General features: G+C 44.2%; 1 protein-coding gene across 1 annotated transcript in view; it reads left to right on the top strand.

Moving 5' to 3' along the window:
* WDR33 (WD repeat domain 33) overlaps positions 1-14,397 on the top strand; it is an 833,238-nt gene that overhangs the window by 124,064 nt on the left and 694,777 nt on the right. Inside the window, exon 3 of the mRNA XM_078665596.1 lies at positions 11,994-12,062. Coding sequence (XP_078521722.1) covers positions 11,994-12,062 — 69 coding nt within the window. The remainder of the gene's footprint in view (positions 1-11,993; positions 12,063-14,397) is intronic.

Raw genomic sequence — 14,397 nt, forward strand, 5'->3', positions numbered from 1 at the left:
CCAAGTGCAAATTTTTTTTTTAAATCGCGGGGTACGCGCACGGTACGCGTACCGTGCGTATACCTCGCGATTTTTTTGAATCTTTTTTTTTTTTTGCCCTTGGGGGTCCTTTTGGGACCCCCTGAGAAGGGCTAGAGGGTTGGGGGGTCTCTACCCTGCCCCCTTTTCGTGTTTTCCACTCTTGTTTTGGGCTCTCTTGTGCCTCAGTTCTCCTGAAAAACAAGATGGTGGCCAACACTTCCTGGTTTGGACAGTTTAGAATGTTGACAGTCGACTGCCAGCCAATCAGAAACTCGCTTGCGCACGTAAGGGTACACGCACGTACGCGTACGGTGCGCGTACGGTGAGTGCATATAGATATATAATTTGCTCAAATTCAATTTTCTCAACAACTACTGGAAGGATTTTCACCAAATATAGAAAAGACACTACTGCATACCTGTCCCTACCATTTTGCCAAGTTTGGTGTAAAAACGCGTTTTGGGACCCCCCTTTCGGCCCCCGCTTGACGAAACCCCCTGAAACTTTCAGGAAAGGAGCGGAGCTGGCCAAAATTCTTGAAAATTACACGCAGATTCCTCAATCGGCGCCAAAGTTATTCCCAATAGAATGTTGATCGCATATAGATATATAATTTGCTCAAATTCAATTTTCTCAACAACTACTGGAGGGATTTTCACCAAATATAGAAAAGGCACTACTGCATACCTGTCCCTACCGTTTTGCCAAGTTTGGTGTAATTCCGTTCAGCCGTTCGAGCTGTAGCCGTGTCAGAATGTCCCTACGAAATTAACATGGGGAAAACACGTTTTGGGACCCCCCCTTTTTTTTCTCTGCCCCCGCTTGACGAATCCCCCCCGAAACTTTCAGGGAAGGAGCAGAGCGGAGCGAGGCAAATTTAAGGAAAATTACCAACAGATCCCTCAATCGGCGCCAAAGTTATTCCCAATAGAATGTTCGGAATTTCCTATGGTAACTAGGTCCTAAATAAATATATAAATATATATATATATATATATATATATATATATATATATATATATATATATATATATATATATATATACACATACATACATATTTTTTTTTAAATGGGCACAATCGTTGATTCCACCCAAGTTGGTGGGAAGGGTGCACTGCAGCCAGACGTCCTGGGTAGAATTGTCCATCATGGGTGGGTTTCCGTTCCCCTGATATACTTTTGTAAAATGCTCTATCCACTGCTCCTCGGTTATTTCTATTTCGATAGTTGGTCCGCCCTCTCTGGAAAAGAAAGGGGCCCAAATAACTTTCCAAAAAGCCACACTATAATTAAGTACTGAGGCAGAATGTAATGCTTCCCACACCCCCTTCTTTAAAGGGGCTTTCAGATCCCTAATTGCTTGTTTGCAAGCATCTCTAGCCATCTTTACATAAGTTGTATTCCTTGGCATTATATGCAACTCCTTTTTCAAATGGGAATAAGCTTGAGTGCACCTAGAGTCAAACCATCCATTGTGAGGGCCCTTAGTACTTTTACGTTTGGTAAGAGACTCTCCAACAGCGTGGGTAACGGTCTCGAATGAAGACAAAATATCTTCTGGAGTGGCTGTCTCACTCAGACAGGTCTCTATCGCTAGTTTGCAGTTGCCCAACACAGTTTTGACCAGTGCAGTTTGGTCCACCGATGTCCAACGCAAGGAATACCCATTAGTGCTCCCCAAAACTAGGTTTCCTTGCAAATGATTATGCTATTTAGAAATTTAAATCAAGGTGGACGGTAGTGGGAACGCCAAACAAAGCAGGAAATTGTCACTAAGAGTTATCCGCTACATAAAAAGAATGGAGGGTTTACGCATGACTATTGGAAACTAAAACCTAATCAGTAATAGAAAAAAGGCCCCTGCCATTAAATGTCCAAGGCATGGAAACAGGAACTGGACACATTTCATTTGCAAAGCCCAAATCAAGGGAGAAGACTAGCTCATTAAATTCTTCCCCCAGGACCGAATGTCGAAAATGGGACACGCATGTGCCGCCATCATTTAGCGCATCACATAGTTTGTCCCCAGCATTCATACATAAAGTACAGTTAAAATCTCCAGCCAATATCAACATTAAATCTTTACTCCTACTAACGTTATTCAGCATTTTTACCATATTTTGAGTAAGCGGGAATATTATTATAAAAATTAATGACAACAATGGAGTGCGTGGGATCTAAGTCCAATGTAACTAATTGGTAATAGTTATCCTGCACAGGGTTGTCTTTTTAGTATTAACGGTGAATGTAAAAAAGCCGAAAGGGCTTGGCGTCGCCTGTATGATCCTAGTGATAAAAACAAATACAGGGAATTAACTAGGCTCTATCATCGCCATATTTTGGCTGAGAAAAAAGTCTACTTTGATAAAAGAATAGAGGATGCGGCGAATAAGAGTAAAGAAATATTCCGCATCATAAAAGACTTTATTTCCCCTACCTCGATTTTGCCTTCTCATTCCCATTCGGAAGCATGGGTTTGCCAACTCGCAATCTTTTTTGCTACAAAAATTAAAGCCATTCAAGATACTTTTTCCCCTACTAATTTAGTATCTGTATCGGAGCTCAGGCTTCCTTGTCTACCATCTTCTGTTATGAAGGGCCCCTCCTTTTCTGAGTTTCCATCCCTGTCTCTCTCTGCCTCACTTGACCTCCTTACTCAGCTCAAGTCCGGCTCTCCGCAAGATCCCTGCCCCGCAAAATGTCTTGGAAGAGTAGCTTCTGCCATAAATTCCGTGATCAACCCGGTGCTGAACATGTCCTTAAACACTGGAGTGGTCCCCCAGACCTGGAAGCATGCATTGATCCTGCCACTTGTCAAGAAGCCCAATTTGGACCCTTTGGTCCATGCGAACTATAGGCCGATTTCCCTTCTCCCGGCTTTGGCTAAGGTGGTGGAGAAGCATGTGCATATCTCCCTATCGAACTTCATTGAGAGTAATGACATTCTACACGACACTCAGTCGGGCTTTCGTGCCAATATGAGCACGGAGACCGCTCTTCTTGAAGTTACCGATGCCATTAGGGAAGTATTAGACACTGGAGGAAAGGCCATATTAGTTATGTTGGATTTGTCGGCGGCTTTCGACACCGTTCCTCACGGCGGTCTCCTTTCAAGACTCCGGGAGATCGGACTACGGGGAACGGTGTTGAATTGGTTTGAATCATTCTTGGCCGGCCGCCGGCAAACGGTCTGGGCGCCTCCTTTCTCTGCCGACATGCCGCCACTGGAGGTGGGGGTCCTTCAGGGTTCCATCTTAAGCCCCACCCTTTTCAACATCTATATGGCCCCTCTGGCGGCAGTGGCGGAGTCGTTCGGTGCCCAGATCGTATCCTACGCTGATGACACCCAGCTCCTCTTTACTTGCACAAAGGGCTCTGACTTTGACGGTATGCGGATCAGAGGCTGTCTGGGGGCGGTCTTTGACTGGTTTAAACAGCACAGTCTGAAATGTAATTCCGACAAATCGGAACTGCTTTTCTTTGGCTGCTCCCCCGATCCTAGATGGAAGGCCTGGTGGGCCCCTGACATGTATCCCCTGGCAGAAGCCTCTTCCAAGGCAAAGAACCTCAGGTTCCAGATAGATGATGGCCTCTCCTTTGGGCCTCAGATTCGCGAGCTCGCAGGGAAATGCTTTGCCATTTTGAAAATGCTAAGAAAATTCCTTCCGATTCTGTCCCTGGAGCATAGAAAGACTACTGTGCAGGCCTTGATAGGCTCACGCCTGGATTATGCGAATGTGCTCTACCTTGGACTGCCGAAATTGCTTCTTGCGCGCCTTCAGCTAGTGCAGAACTTCGCCGCAAGGGCCATTTATGGCCTTCAGCGTAGGGCGAGTGCATCGGAGCTGCTTAAAAAGCTTCACTGGCTTCCTGTCTCAAGACGGATTACTTTTAAGGCACTGACTCTTGCCTTTAAGGCGCTCCATCATGTTGGGACCAGATATATTAGGAGGCGTCTGGCCTTCTATGTACCTTCTAGAGCTTTGAGATCTGCTTCTTTGGCTATGGCTTCCGTTCCTTCCATCAGGCGGGCTAGGATTGGAGGTCGCTCTTTTCGATGCTTGGCACCTCGATGTTGGAACTCTTTGCCCGTCTCTCTAAGGAAAATCAGTAATCTACTGGTTTTTAGGAAGGAGCTGAAGTCATGGCTTTTCACTCAGTAATCTTCTTGTTTGCCCTGCATCTGCCCTGGACTTTCTTTCTCGGGTTTTTCTGTTCAAGCGCCGGGACACACCTAGGAGTAGCCGTGCGCTATAAAAGACCGGGTTTAACATAACATAACATAACATAACATATGTAAATTCAGAGACCACCCTTAGCCCTACCACTCAGACTACTAGCCGCTGGGGTATGGTAAGTCCTGAAACCATTCAAGTGAACCGCCTCCTTGACCCAGGTTTCCTGAAGGCACAGCATCTCAAACTGGCTAATAAAATCACTCCACAGATGGTTGTTTAACTTAGAGGAAATACCAGCAACGTTCCAGGAGAGAACATTGCATAAACCGGGTTTACCACTCTTGGAGCAATTAGCCGTGGCTGTCCCAGTTGAGCCCCCCACAATGCGATTGGGTGAAAGAGAAGCGTTTAACAAATCCGTGTGTTCATCTAGTATTATAATCTCCGCCTCTGGCTCTCTTTGAACCTCATTAGTATCCCAGATATGATTACAATTAGAGGAGGGGCCGACTATTCCTGATCTAGAATAACCAGGGTTTCGCAAAACACCAGACCCTTCCACTACACAGGTTGGGAGAGCCAACAGTCCTGCACCCAGTCAGTCTATATCCTCCAACGAACACAAAGCATTGAAGCGATTGGACATCAGGATCGAGAATCAGGGCTCCCCGAAACCCCTGGAGTTGCCCCCCATAAAGGTGGTACCTCGAGGTTCATGGAAATTCGGTGGTTTGTAAAAGTAACCTAGTGGTAACGTATGTATATCACGGATGTTAAAGAGCCCAGTATTTTCCTTCTCCAGAATTGTACGTACTAGGAGAGGTGACCTCAATGTTAACACAACACAGTCCCCTTGGAACGACTTGACTGAGACGCCCACCCATCCTATTCTTCAAACCATTTTAAATTCCTGGAAGAGAGAATGCTCTAAACCCGTTCTCTGACCCAATAAATGAATGGCCTTGTAAAATTGGGTTCTCTCTCTGGGCTGTGTGGAAGTGTCTGTCGTTATTTCATGGGTACTCCACTGGTATAGTAGGAAAACCACCTGTAGTTTGTCCTTTTTCTTTCTGTCTTTGAGAAAAGAGAGCACTGCCTCACCACTCCTCCTCCTCCTCCTTCGGTGTTGCTTCAAGCAGCAATTCCGGCAGATGCGGGTACTCGTTCCCTAGTATGACTTGTTCTGGTAGTCGAGGGATGAGACTGACCTTCAACTCAGACCCTGGATCCGTGGTGTGTTGTATGCGAACATGGGTAGTGGGATACGTCTTCGTATCCCCATGGACGCATTGGATGTTTACCGTACCATCAACTGTGCCAAGCTTGGTACCCAGGTCCTGGGGGCGCATCGCGCTTTGTCGGCAGCCAGTGTCAGCCAGAGCTGTCATGGGATATCCATTCACAGTCCCGCCATAACGATAAGGGGGTTGTTGTTTAGACTGGGTGAGACCACAATAATTCCTTGCGAGGCCTATCTCCATCGGTTCCTCTTTCTGAAGACAAAAGCGGGCTATGTCCCCTAGTCCCCCGCAGTTATAGCACTGTGGTCCAGGTGTAGCGCCTCTCAACATTGGAGGTCCCGGGGCTCTGAACACAGGTGGCCCTGGGATGACTGTTACGGGGTCAGGTTTTCTGACCAGCAGAGGTCGGGAAGGACAATGACCCCCACCGTTACCTGTTCTCCATGGGGTTTCTTCACGTCCCTTTTTAGGTCTCGCTACCGATGCAGCGCATGCGCTGCTCGCAAAGCGAGACTTCTTGTCACCGTGTAGCTCGCGAAGTGGAAACAGGAGAGGTACACGAGCTTACCAAAGCCATTGCAGTCAATGACTGGGACCGCGCGCCTTAGGAGACACGCGCTATGAACGCGCGTGCTTTAGGAGACACGTGCTGTGAACGCGCATGTCTCTTCTCGCGCTCTCCCACACTTTCACTTTCACAGTGCTTTTCTCCTAAGGCGTGCCATCACAGCCATTGCTGCAATTTGTTTGGTGAGCTCGTCAGCAGGGCCGCGTGCGCAGCAAGGCAATCTCGGCTTTTACGAGGACGGGCAGGCGGGGGCCTTACTGGCCGGTTAATGGGTGCTCGGGCAGACGTTTCATTCCATGGTCGTGCAAGGCCTTCTGCAGCTCCGGAGGAAGAGCCGGGAACCACTGGCATTGTTTCACCCGGATCAGCGATAAAGTAAGTTACCATGTTGAGTATGCTAATGAAACCCATGCAGCTATTTCTGTAAATTCATTTGAACTGAATCTCTTGGTGCCTTTCAATGTAATGTATGTTCCCTGTTGGATACACAAAAATTTGGGTATATCTATCATTTGTTGATATCTTCCCTGTGGTGTTATTTGATTGTCGGTGAACATTGGACATCATACTTTTCTTTCTAGTGGACTCCGTGGCCGGGAAACACTTTCAGTACACAGCCTCATGATTTGAACCATGGGATGCCACTTCATTAACCAACCATTGCAAATGCTTCTTTGTCTCTCAACGAGAGTCTATTTACTACATTTCTGCAAACTCAAAACACGGAAGACAGCGAGGACAGTACACGGTAAATGAAGAGTAAATGAGCAAGGGGGTTCCCTCTGGGTGAGGGTACGCAACATGCGGTCCCACCACAAACAAAGTGTTAAAGAGCTTCTGCAGTAACCCAACAGCATCACGTTGTTACTTACTGTGTCGCTTCTGGAGTTGAAATGCTGGACCGCGAAGGCGCCAAACACGAACCCGGAGACCCAGCGCCGGTGGTCTCCCCTTCCGTCATCCTTCAGCGGCTATGGAAGACCTGGGTGGTCTGCCTGTTTCTACGGTTACCCCCATTCGGCTATCTTTCGGGGTCCCCTGTCCGGCTGTGGAAGAGGTGCGCTGGCACTCGCAGGTCGCACCAGTCCTCCTAGGGGCGGGCAAGTCAGAGCAGCAGGGCGGCATCTAACAGACAAATGGCAGCAGAAGCGCTCACCAGGACACTTGCAATACGGAAGGCTCAGGGCTTTAAGTGGGATGAAAAAACTGGGGGGTCTCTCAAAGGGGCGTTGTCAGTGTAATTAGGGGCGTGGCTTTAAACACGCTAAAAATCTATGTTTAGCATAGTGTGCCGCCCGATTTGTATTTGACTGTTTCTGTCATTTCATCCAGATATGTGATACAAGTAACATCATACCTACAACAAGTGAGGACTATTGGCTTTGTCAATGGTTATTAATTGCATAAGATAACAAGCATTTGCAATGCAATAGGTCTCGCTTTTGCGAGAGTTTAAGCTATTGGCATTGTAAATGACAATGCCTTTCATTTATGTTTTAAAAACCAACACGTAATTAAAAGGCATTGCCATTTACAATGCCAACAGCTCAAACTCACAACTGCGAGACCTATTGCATTGCAAATGCTTGTATACTTCTTGGGCTCTACTGTATGTGTTAGCAATTTCCACTCCTGTCTCTAGTGTGAGATGCGCATGTTGTCTAACCTATTTCTGAATGGGGGGATGGAGGCTTCAGTGGTTGTTCCTAGAATGTTGGCCGCTTGATATGAGTCCGGCAGTTCTCCAGACAGCAAAGTCCCCAGGTATTGGCCCCACGTGTCTGCTGGCCATGCTGTGGCCAGGGCCATCCGTTAGAAATTATTAAAGAAGTATTCCGGGTATTCTCCATTTACATATTTTTGTAGGATCACTGATGGTAGGGTACTCTGGCCCCTTTGTTATCCCAGGGCATCTGCAAGCTTTCCTATTGTGGTGTCACGAGTCTGGCCTTGCTCTGTGATAACCTGCTGTAGCTTTCCCTGGTCTTCTTCTACTACTGTGAGGAATTTTTCCATAGCCTTCTCTAGGCTTTCTTGGTTTTCGGCCATCCATGCAATTACAGCCTCCTTGTCTCCGGCAGATCCCACTTCTGACTCCACTTGTGGGAGGGTGGGCCGGATAAACAGACGAGGAGGCTAAATATAGTGGGCCTGTTTTATTCAAAACTTTGGGGTAAATGCCTTTAGATATTGTCTTTGGGGTTTTGCGGCCGATCTTCCTGGTCTCCTCTTTCTTTGGTGGTTCCTGATCGTCTCCGGATTCTGATAGGTCTTCTGGGGGCTGGTTGGTCTTCCCAGGGAGGCGGCTTCGCGCCAACTCTCCTGAGTTGCGGCCGCTCTCCAGCCTCCTCCTATGGGGACCACCAGTCTTCATACCACGTCTTGTCTTCTTCTCTGAAATAGTCTTCCTCGTTCCGTTCTCCGACGACCTCTTCCATGTCTCCGCTCTCTTGAAACTCCTCCTTCGCTCCGGCTTGTTCGCGCCCCTTGTCTGTCTCTCCGGCCCTTTTCACTTCCTGTGCGGAACTGCTTCCAGGGTTAGTCCCTCCTATTTCAGCCTCCGATGCGTAGGAGTTGTGACCCTGTACGGGAAGAGGACACAGGGGAGGAGTTATCTTTAGGGAAGCTGCTGTTCCGTATCTTTGTTTTGACGATGTGGCTACCACGGGTAAGCCATATCTGTGATATGTACATGTTGCCCGCGATATCAGGAATGTTGTGTAGGGCACCCCCTCACAGTAACTCAATAGGTTATTTGACTGGGTAAGTGGGAGGCCAGAGGTTCCACTCCTAGGGACTAGTTGACTGGGTCTGCGCCTGCCTGTAAACATTTTCTTCGGCATCTCCTAAGCAAGGTTTGAATCCATGCAGTTTAGGAATTTAACGTGGCCCCCACCCTCCACAAAACCTGACTTTGCTTTCAGCCCCGCTGTTTGAAGACCACTGTCAAATATGTATGAAAATGTAGTACCACAAATTACTGGTTGTCTGCACTGTAATCTTATGTAGTAGTGAAATCCTACAATACTACCAGACGCTCAGCAAGGTAAATACATGACTCATTGTCTTATTTAATCTACCTGCAGTTTTCTGCACTCGTGATTATGCTATCTTTCTTCAAATCCTTGATCACAGAATGGGTGTCAAATGCCAAGTTTTTAATTTGTTCCAACCCTTCCTCTCACGTCGCTTGCACCTAGTCACGTTAGGCAACTTAACAACCAGACTTGACCTCATATCCTGCGGTGTCTCCCACAAGGCTTCACCTTATCTCCAGTTCTTTTTCATTTGAGCATTAAATCCCTATGCCTCTTATTGGAAGAATCTTGGAGGGTCGTACATCTAATTCAATGAAAGAAGCCAACATAATCGTCATACCTAAGGAAGGGAAGGACCACCCCCCTCCATTACCTGAAAATTATAGGCCAATTTCATTTATCAATGTGGATTGTAAAATCTATGCAAAGATTCTTGTCTTAAGACTGAACGGGGTACTTCCCCTCTTTTATTAACCGAAGACTTCCATCGTGAGTTAGACGTTCACTTATCCAAATTTTTATGGCAAGGGAAAAAGGCCAGGATTGGGTTGAAGAAACTTAGATTAGACAAATTTCTTGGAGGGGTCAACCTCGCAGACTTCAAATTGTACCAATCTGCATTTTTAGCTAAACAAGGCTCGTACTGGCTGATACTGCCCGTGCAAGATACACCCGTCTGGCTAGATATTGAAGAATCCATGATTAACAATCTTGCACCAGCAGCCCTTCTTACATCCAACTGCTCGAACGTCAAATGCTCAAAATCCATATTTAAACATACAGAGGCTACCTATTGAAATTAGATAAAATATTAGACTTCCGCATAAGACCCTCTAATCTGGAGTCACTATGGGACAACCATCATATCTTCGGTAAAGGAAAAAACCCTATATAATGATGCCTGGATCGCTAGAGGGATCTTTTAATCCACACATTTTTGATTTAGCATACCCCTTTACATTCAAAGATTTACAGTCTAAATATAATCTGGAATCTTTGGAGTTTTACAACTTTTTAAAAATAAAGACTGCGATATCGAAAGCTAACTTATTGCCCTCACCTCCTTCCCTTCCACAGTACGTAGAAAAGATAAGCAAGTTAGGTCACCAAGTTTCTTGGATTTACAAATTACTCCGTCCACAACAATCTACCCTCAATAAGAAACTCATTTCTTTTTGGGACTCACGCTCTTCCTCCCCGATCTCCGATGCTGACTGGACCAAAACATGGACCTCTGTCTCCAGGAATAAAATATCACCAGCCCTCTCACAGACAAAATACTGGTTACTGCATAAAGGTTATTGGACTCCAGCCCGCCTACATTTGCACAAGATACGTGAAGACCCTAGTTGCTGGAACTGTAAGGAAGAGACTGGAGACCTCGCACCTCTGTTACTATTTGGTAAATGTGTGGAACCATTTTATGTCTGGGTATTCAACTTTATCTCTAATCTCTTTTCATGCTCCCTTAAAAGGACACTCTCTACTCTGGTTGGCTTCCACTGAACGATAAGGACAGTGCCCTCCTGGACCTGCTACTGATGGCGGCGGTTAAGGTTGTCTTGAGTAATTGGAAGGATACACGGAATGTGTCTTTTTAAATGTTGGTTAAATTGGGTCTCTAATCTCACATAAACCACCTTGAATCGCGAATTTTAGAGTGGGAGATATGCCCTCCGTCTGTATAAAACGTGGAACACAGGTTGGCTATTCATTCTCCGAAGGGGTTGTACCTTAAAAAGGATGTTGTAGTATTAGTAAATGCATACCTTTATTGTCTTGTTACATAGTTTGTATTATTATTTTTTATTTCCTTATGCTTTATTTGCTTTTGGTTCATTAATTCATTATGAGGTCAATAACTTTATGATGGCTATAGAGCCCTATTAGTATCCTATCAAGGGAATGTTAGATTTTAGAATGCAATGTATAGAATACCAGTATGCCATGCCATCTTATTTTCAAATATCAATGTATTTTCTTTATTTATTAATGTTGTGTGAGTAATTTGGTAATGTGTAAAATTGTTAATGGAAACTACCAAACACAAAAAAATTACACTAATATGCGAATAACATGTAACTCCAAGACTCTACTTTTTGTGCGACACAGCCGCACTTTGAAGAGGCAATGACTGGTTACCTCCTTGAAATTAAATCTTCAAGAGACTGAATTTGTACTTGTGCTTGTTTTTTGATCATGACAACACATAGTTGTGTAGTTGTATTTTTATAGTGGATGATGAAGTAAAGGTGATGGCTAGTTATATTGATGAACATATGGGTGGATGGATGTTAGCAGAAATGAGTGCATAGGTGTTTCAGTAGCTGGATGTTTAGCTAGACAGGTATGGTGGAAAATTAGTGCTGCAATAAGAATGTTGCATGGTAGAGTGGCCGTAAGACGGGACCAAGCCAAAAAGGTTATGAGATGGTACAGAGCACCAGCAACCATTCCATTACCATGTGACAGATGACAGCAACCTTTAGTTATATGGGCACCAATGAAGCAGCTCTTTCACAGACACAAATGTTGTATGGACGGTACCTTGTGGCTCCATTGGAGTGAATAGGTGTTTTGCCCTAAATATCTTGTACGTGAAGTATTTCTTTTTGATGACTGATGTATGGGTGTATATCAATACAAACGTAGTACTTTGTAAGTTATGACTCATCCAACAGCCAGTTGCTGGATTGTGAACTAATAAACTATGAGTAAAACCTAAAAAACTGATTATTGAGAGCTGTTCTACTGCACCTCTGTGCATTGATGGTGTGCCTCATAAGTGCCATTTTTATTTTTGGGGTAATCACCATTTTTCCCCAGTCCTTCCATCGCTCAAACTATTCTTTTTTGCCCTCCTGCAATATATTGTTGAGCTATTGTAGTGTAGATGGCAAATTTGCAAATCTCTGTAGTGACCTGAGAATACTATTATTATTCCAGAACAGAGTGTGGCAGAGAGATCAGCGAGATATGCGTGCTATCCAGCCGGATGCTGGTTACTACAACGATGTAAGTATATGTGCAGTTTTGACATTTGTTTGTTATCGTTGCCACTATCTCCAGGCTTTTTGGCTTAGTTATGATGTAGTGTTCACTTTATCTTCTTTTTCTCCGTTTGCATAATGGAATAACATTTCTACATGTGCCTTCCTGTGCCTGCTTGAGGTTCAAATTCTTTAGTATTCATGTTATAGTTACATGTATCTGTTCTCAATGTTGGAGTACACAATTGCCCTAGATTTTGTGCAAATAAAACTTATCATTCTTGCAATAATTTCAGTATCGTCAGTCCTTTAGCTTCTTCAACCTTAATGGGAAATCTCTTTGAATAGTAGCAGAGGGTGGAGACCTGTAAAATTTTAACAGCTCATGCTTACACGTTAATCGGCTAGGATTCTGATTTGTTGACTCTCCTATGTTCCATCACCTTACTCCTGAGATAGCTGGTTAATCTTGGCACTATTTGTTTTGCAGCCTTGAGGAAAAACTAAGGTAGCCAGGATGATGTAGAAAGAATAGCCTAGATAAACTGACTTATAGGTACTGAAAGATTACCAGGTATTGTACATCTAGGTACTTTTAAGGTCCTAACCCTATCACATCTGTGAATGGGAAAATTCTTGACCGTGACATATAGAATATATATTTTTTTTATTACACTATCGCTTAACCAAGCTGAGCATCTGCCACCGAGTTAGTACCCAGTGCATATTTTTTTGCTGAACACTTGTGCATCCACCTTTGCAGTTCACCTTAGTGGAAATTTGTCTGGGGTGAGTATGTTGGTTTGAATGTGTTGCCCTCTCATGATGATGATAAATGGAAACAAACATGAGTGACCTTTTAAATTTGCTGTGAATGAGGCGCTGAACGAGGTATGATGGAGTATATTTTACTGTGCAGATATGATAGGGCTAATGGGCTATTTTTTAATAAAAACGATGGGCCATTATGTTGTCATTTTCTATGTTGCTATGCAAGTATACAATTAATTTCTTTTGTGGTGTATATTTGGTCCTTGTACCTTTTTGATTAGGTTTTCATGTAACCGTGATTACAACTATGTAATCGGACTAAAGAACATAAACAAAGACAAAGATTACTATATTAGTCTGCTGGTTTCGTTATTTATAAGACAAAACAGATGTGTCATTATTTGGACAAAAGAGTATTGGCCCGTGGGTCTCACACCAATATAGCACAGTGCTGCAGAAAGATTCTGAATGACTTTGGGAGCACTGTTTTACTAATCACCTCAAAGGACCATGCTGATGGCAAGTAAGGAGGTAGCCTCTATTTACACTGCTTGATTATGTAGACCACAAAAGAAGGATTACCCAAAGAAAATAAAAAGGAAAAATGGATAATTAATTCGGAAAAATTCATACTTTTCAGGCATCAGACTGATCTGGGACAAATGGTCCCCAACGTAATGGTTGGAGCGCTGACAGGTGGCATCTATTGCCTCAACTCCACCTCCGGACATGACAGCACAAGAGCATGTATCTACCATCTGGCATGACATGTTTTTCTCCACTATTCAGTCTTTCATAGAGGAACATAATTGAATCTTTCCCATCATCATGGTGGGAGTCGCACAGTTATAATTACAAGCAATTCATAGATGAGCATTAAAAAACAATAAAAACAAATGCCATCATTAACCAAATGACATTGCTTTAGAAGAACCAAAGTTCAACCAGTCAGAGAGCAGCCCATGAAGCGCTGCCTCCCGCGACCCCATACCTCAGATTTCTTGCTGCATATTGTGGGAGAGGGAGGCTCCCTGAGCTATGTTTGCTTCTTTAGTGCTCTCAGTCAAATTTTGACTTCTACAAGGACATTTAATGTCTTTGCTCTTAATTCGGGCGTAAGGTGACATATTGGCTATGATTTTACTAAATAGCTGTAAATCTTGTGGTAAACCAATATTCTTTTGAGAGTATCCCCATAAGGAATGCTTATATTGCATGTATTCGCACCACAAGCCTAATCAGTGTAAACATTGCCATAACATTTAGACCAATACCTTAAAGGATAAGGAGACCAGGATTCTTTTGCGGCTCCAAAAGTTAAACGCTTTTAAAGATTAAACATTTGGTAATGAGGGGCAGGGACCATCCTTGCCCTACAAAATAGAGATGAGGAGAGCCTTGAAATATCTTTAAAAAATTGACTGACACTGAAAAGTTGTCTTGTAACATAAAAAGCCCTATAAAAAAATCAAATCCAGTCTGAACCTTTAACTCCTTTAAAAGACACTTCTTCTGATAAGAGGCAGACGATGGGCCCATTTTCGGCGAGTAAACTGTTGACTAGCAAAACGTCACCTGAAATAATTTGG

The sequence above is a fragment of the Lissotriton helveticus genome, chromosome 11 (genome assembly GCF_964261635.1).
Source record: "Lissotriton helveticus chromosome 11, aLisHel1.1, whole genome shotgun sequence".
Taxonomy (NCBI): domain Eukaryota; kingdom Metazoa; phylum Chordata; class Amphibia; order Caudata; family Salamandridae; genus Lissotriton; species Lissotriton helveticus.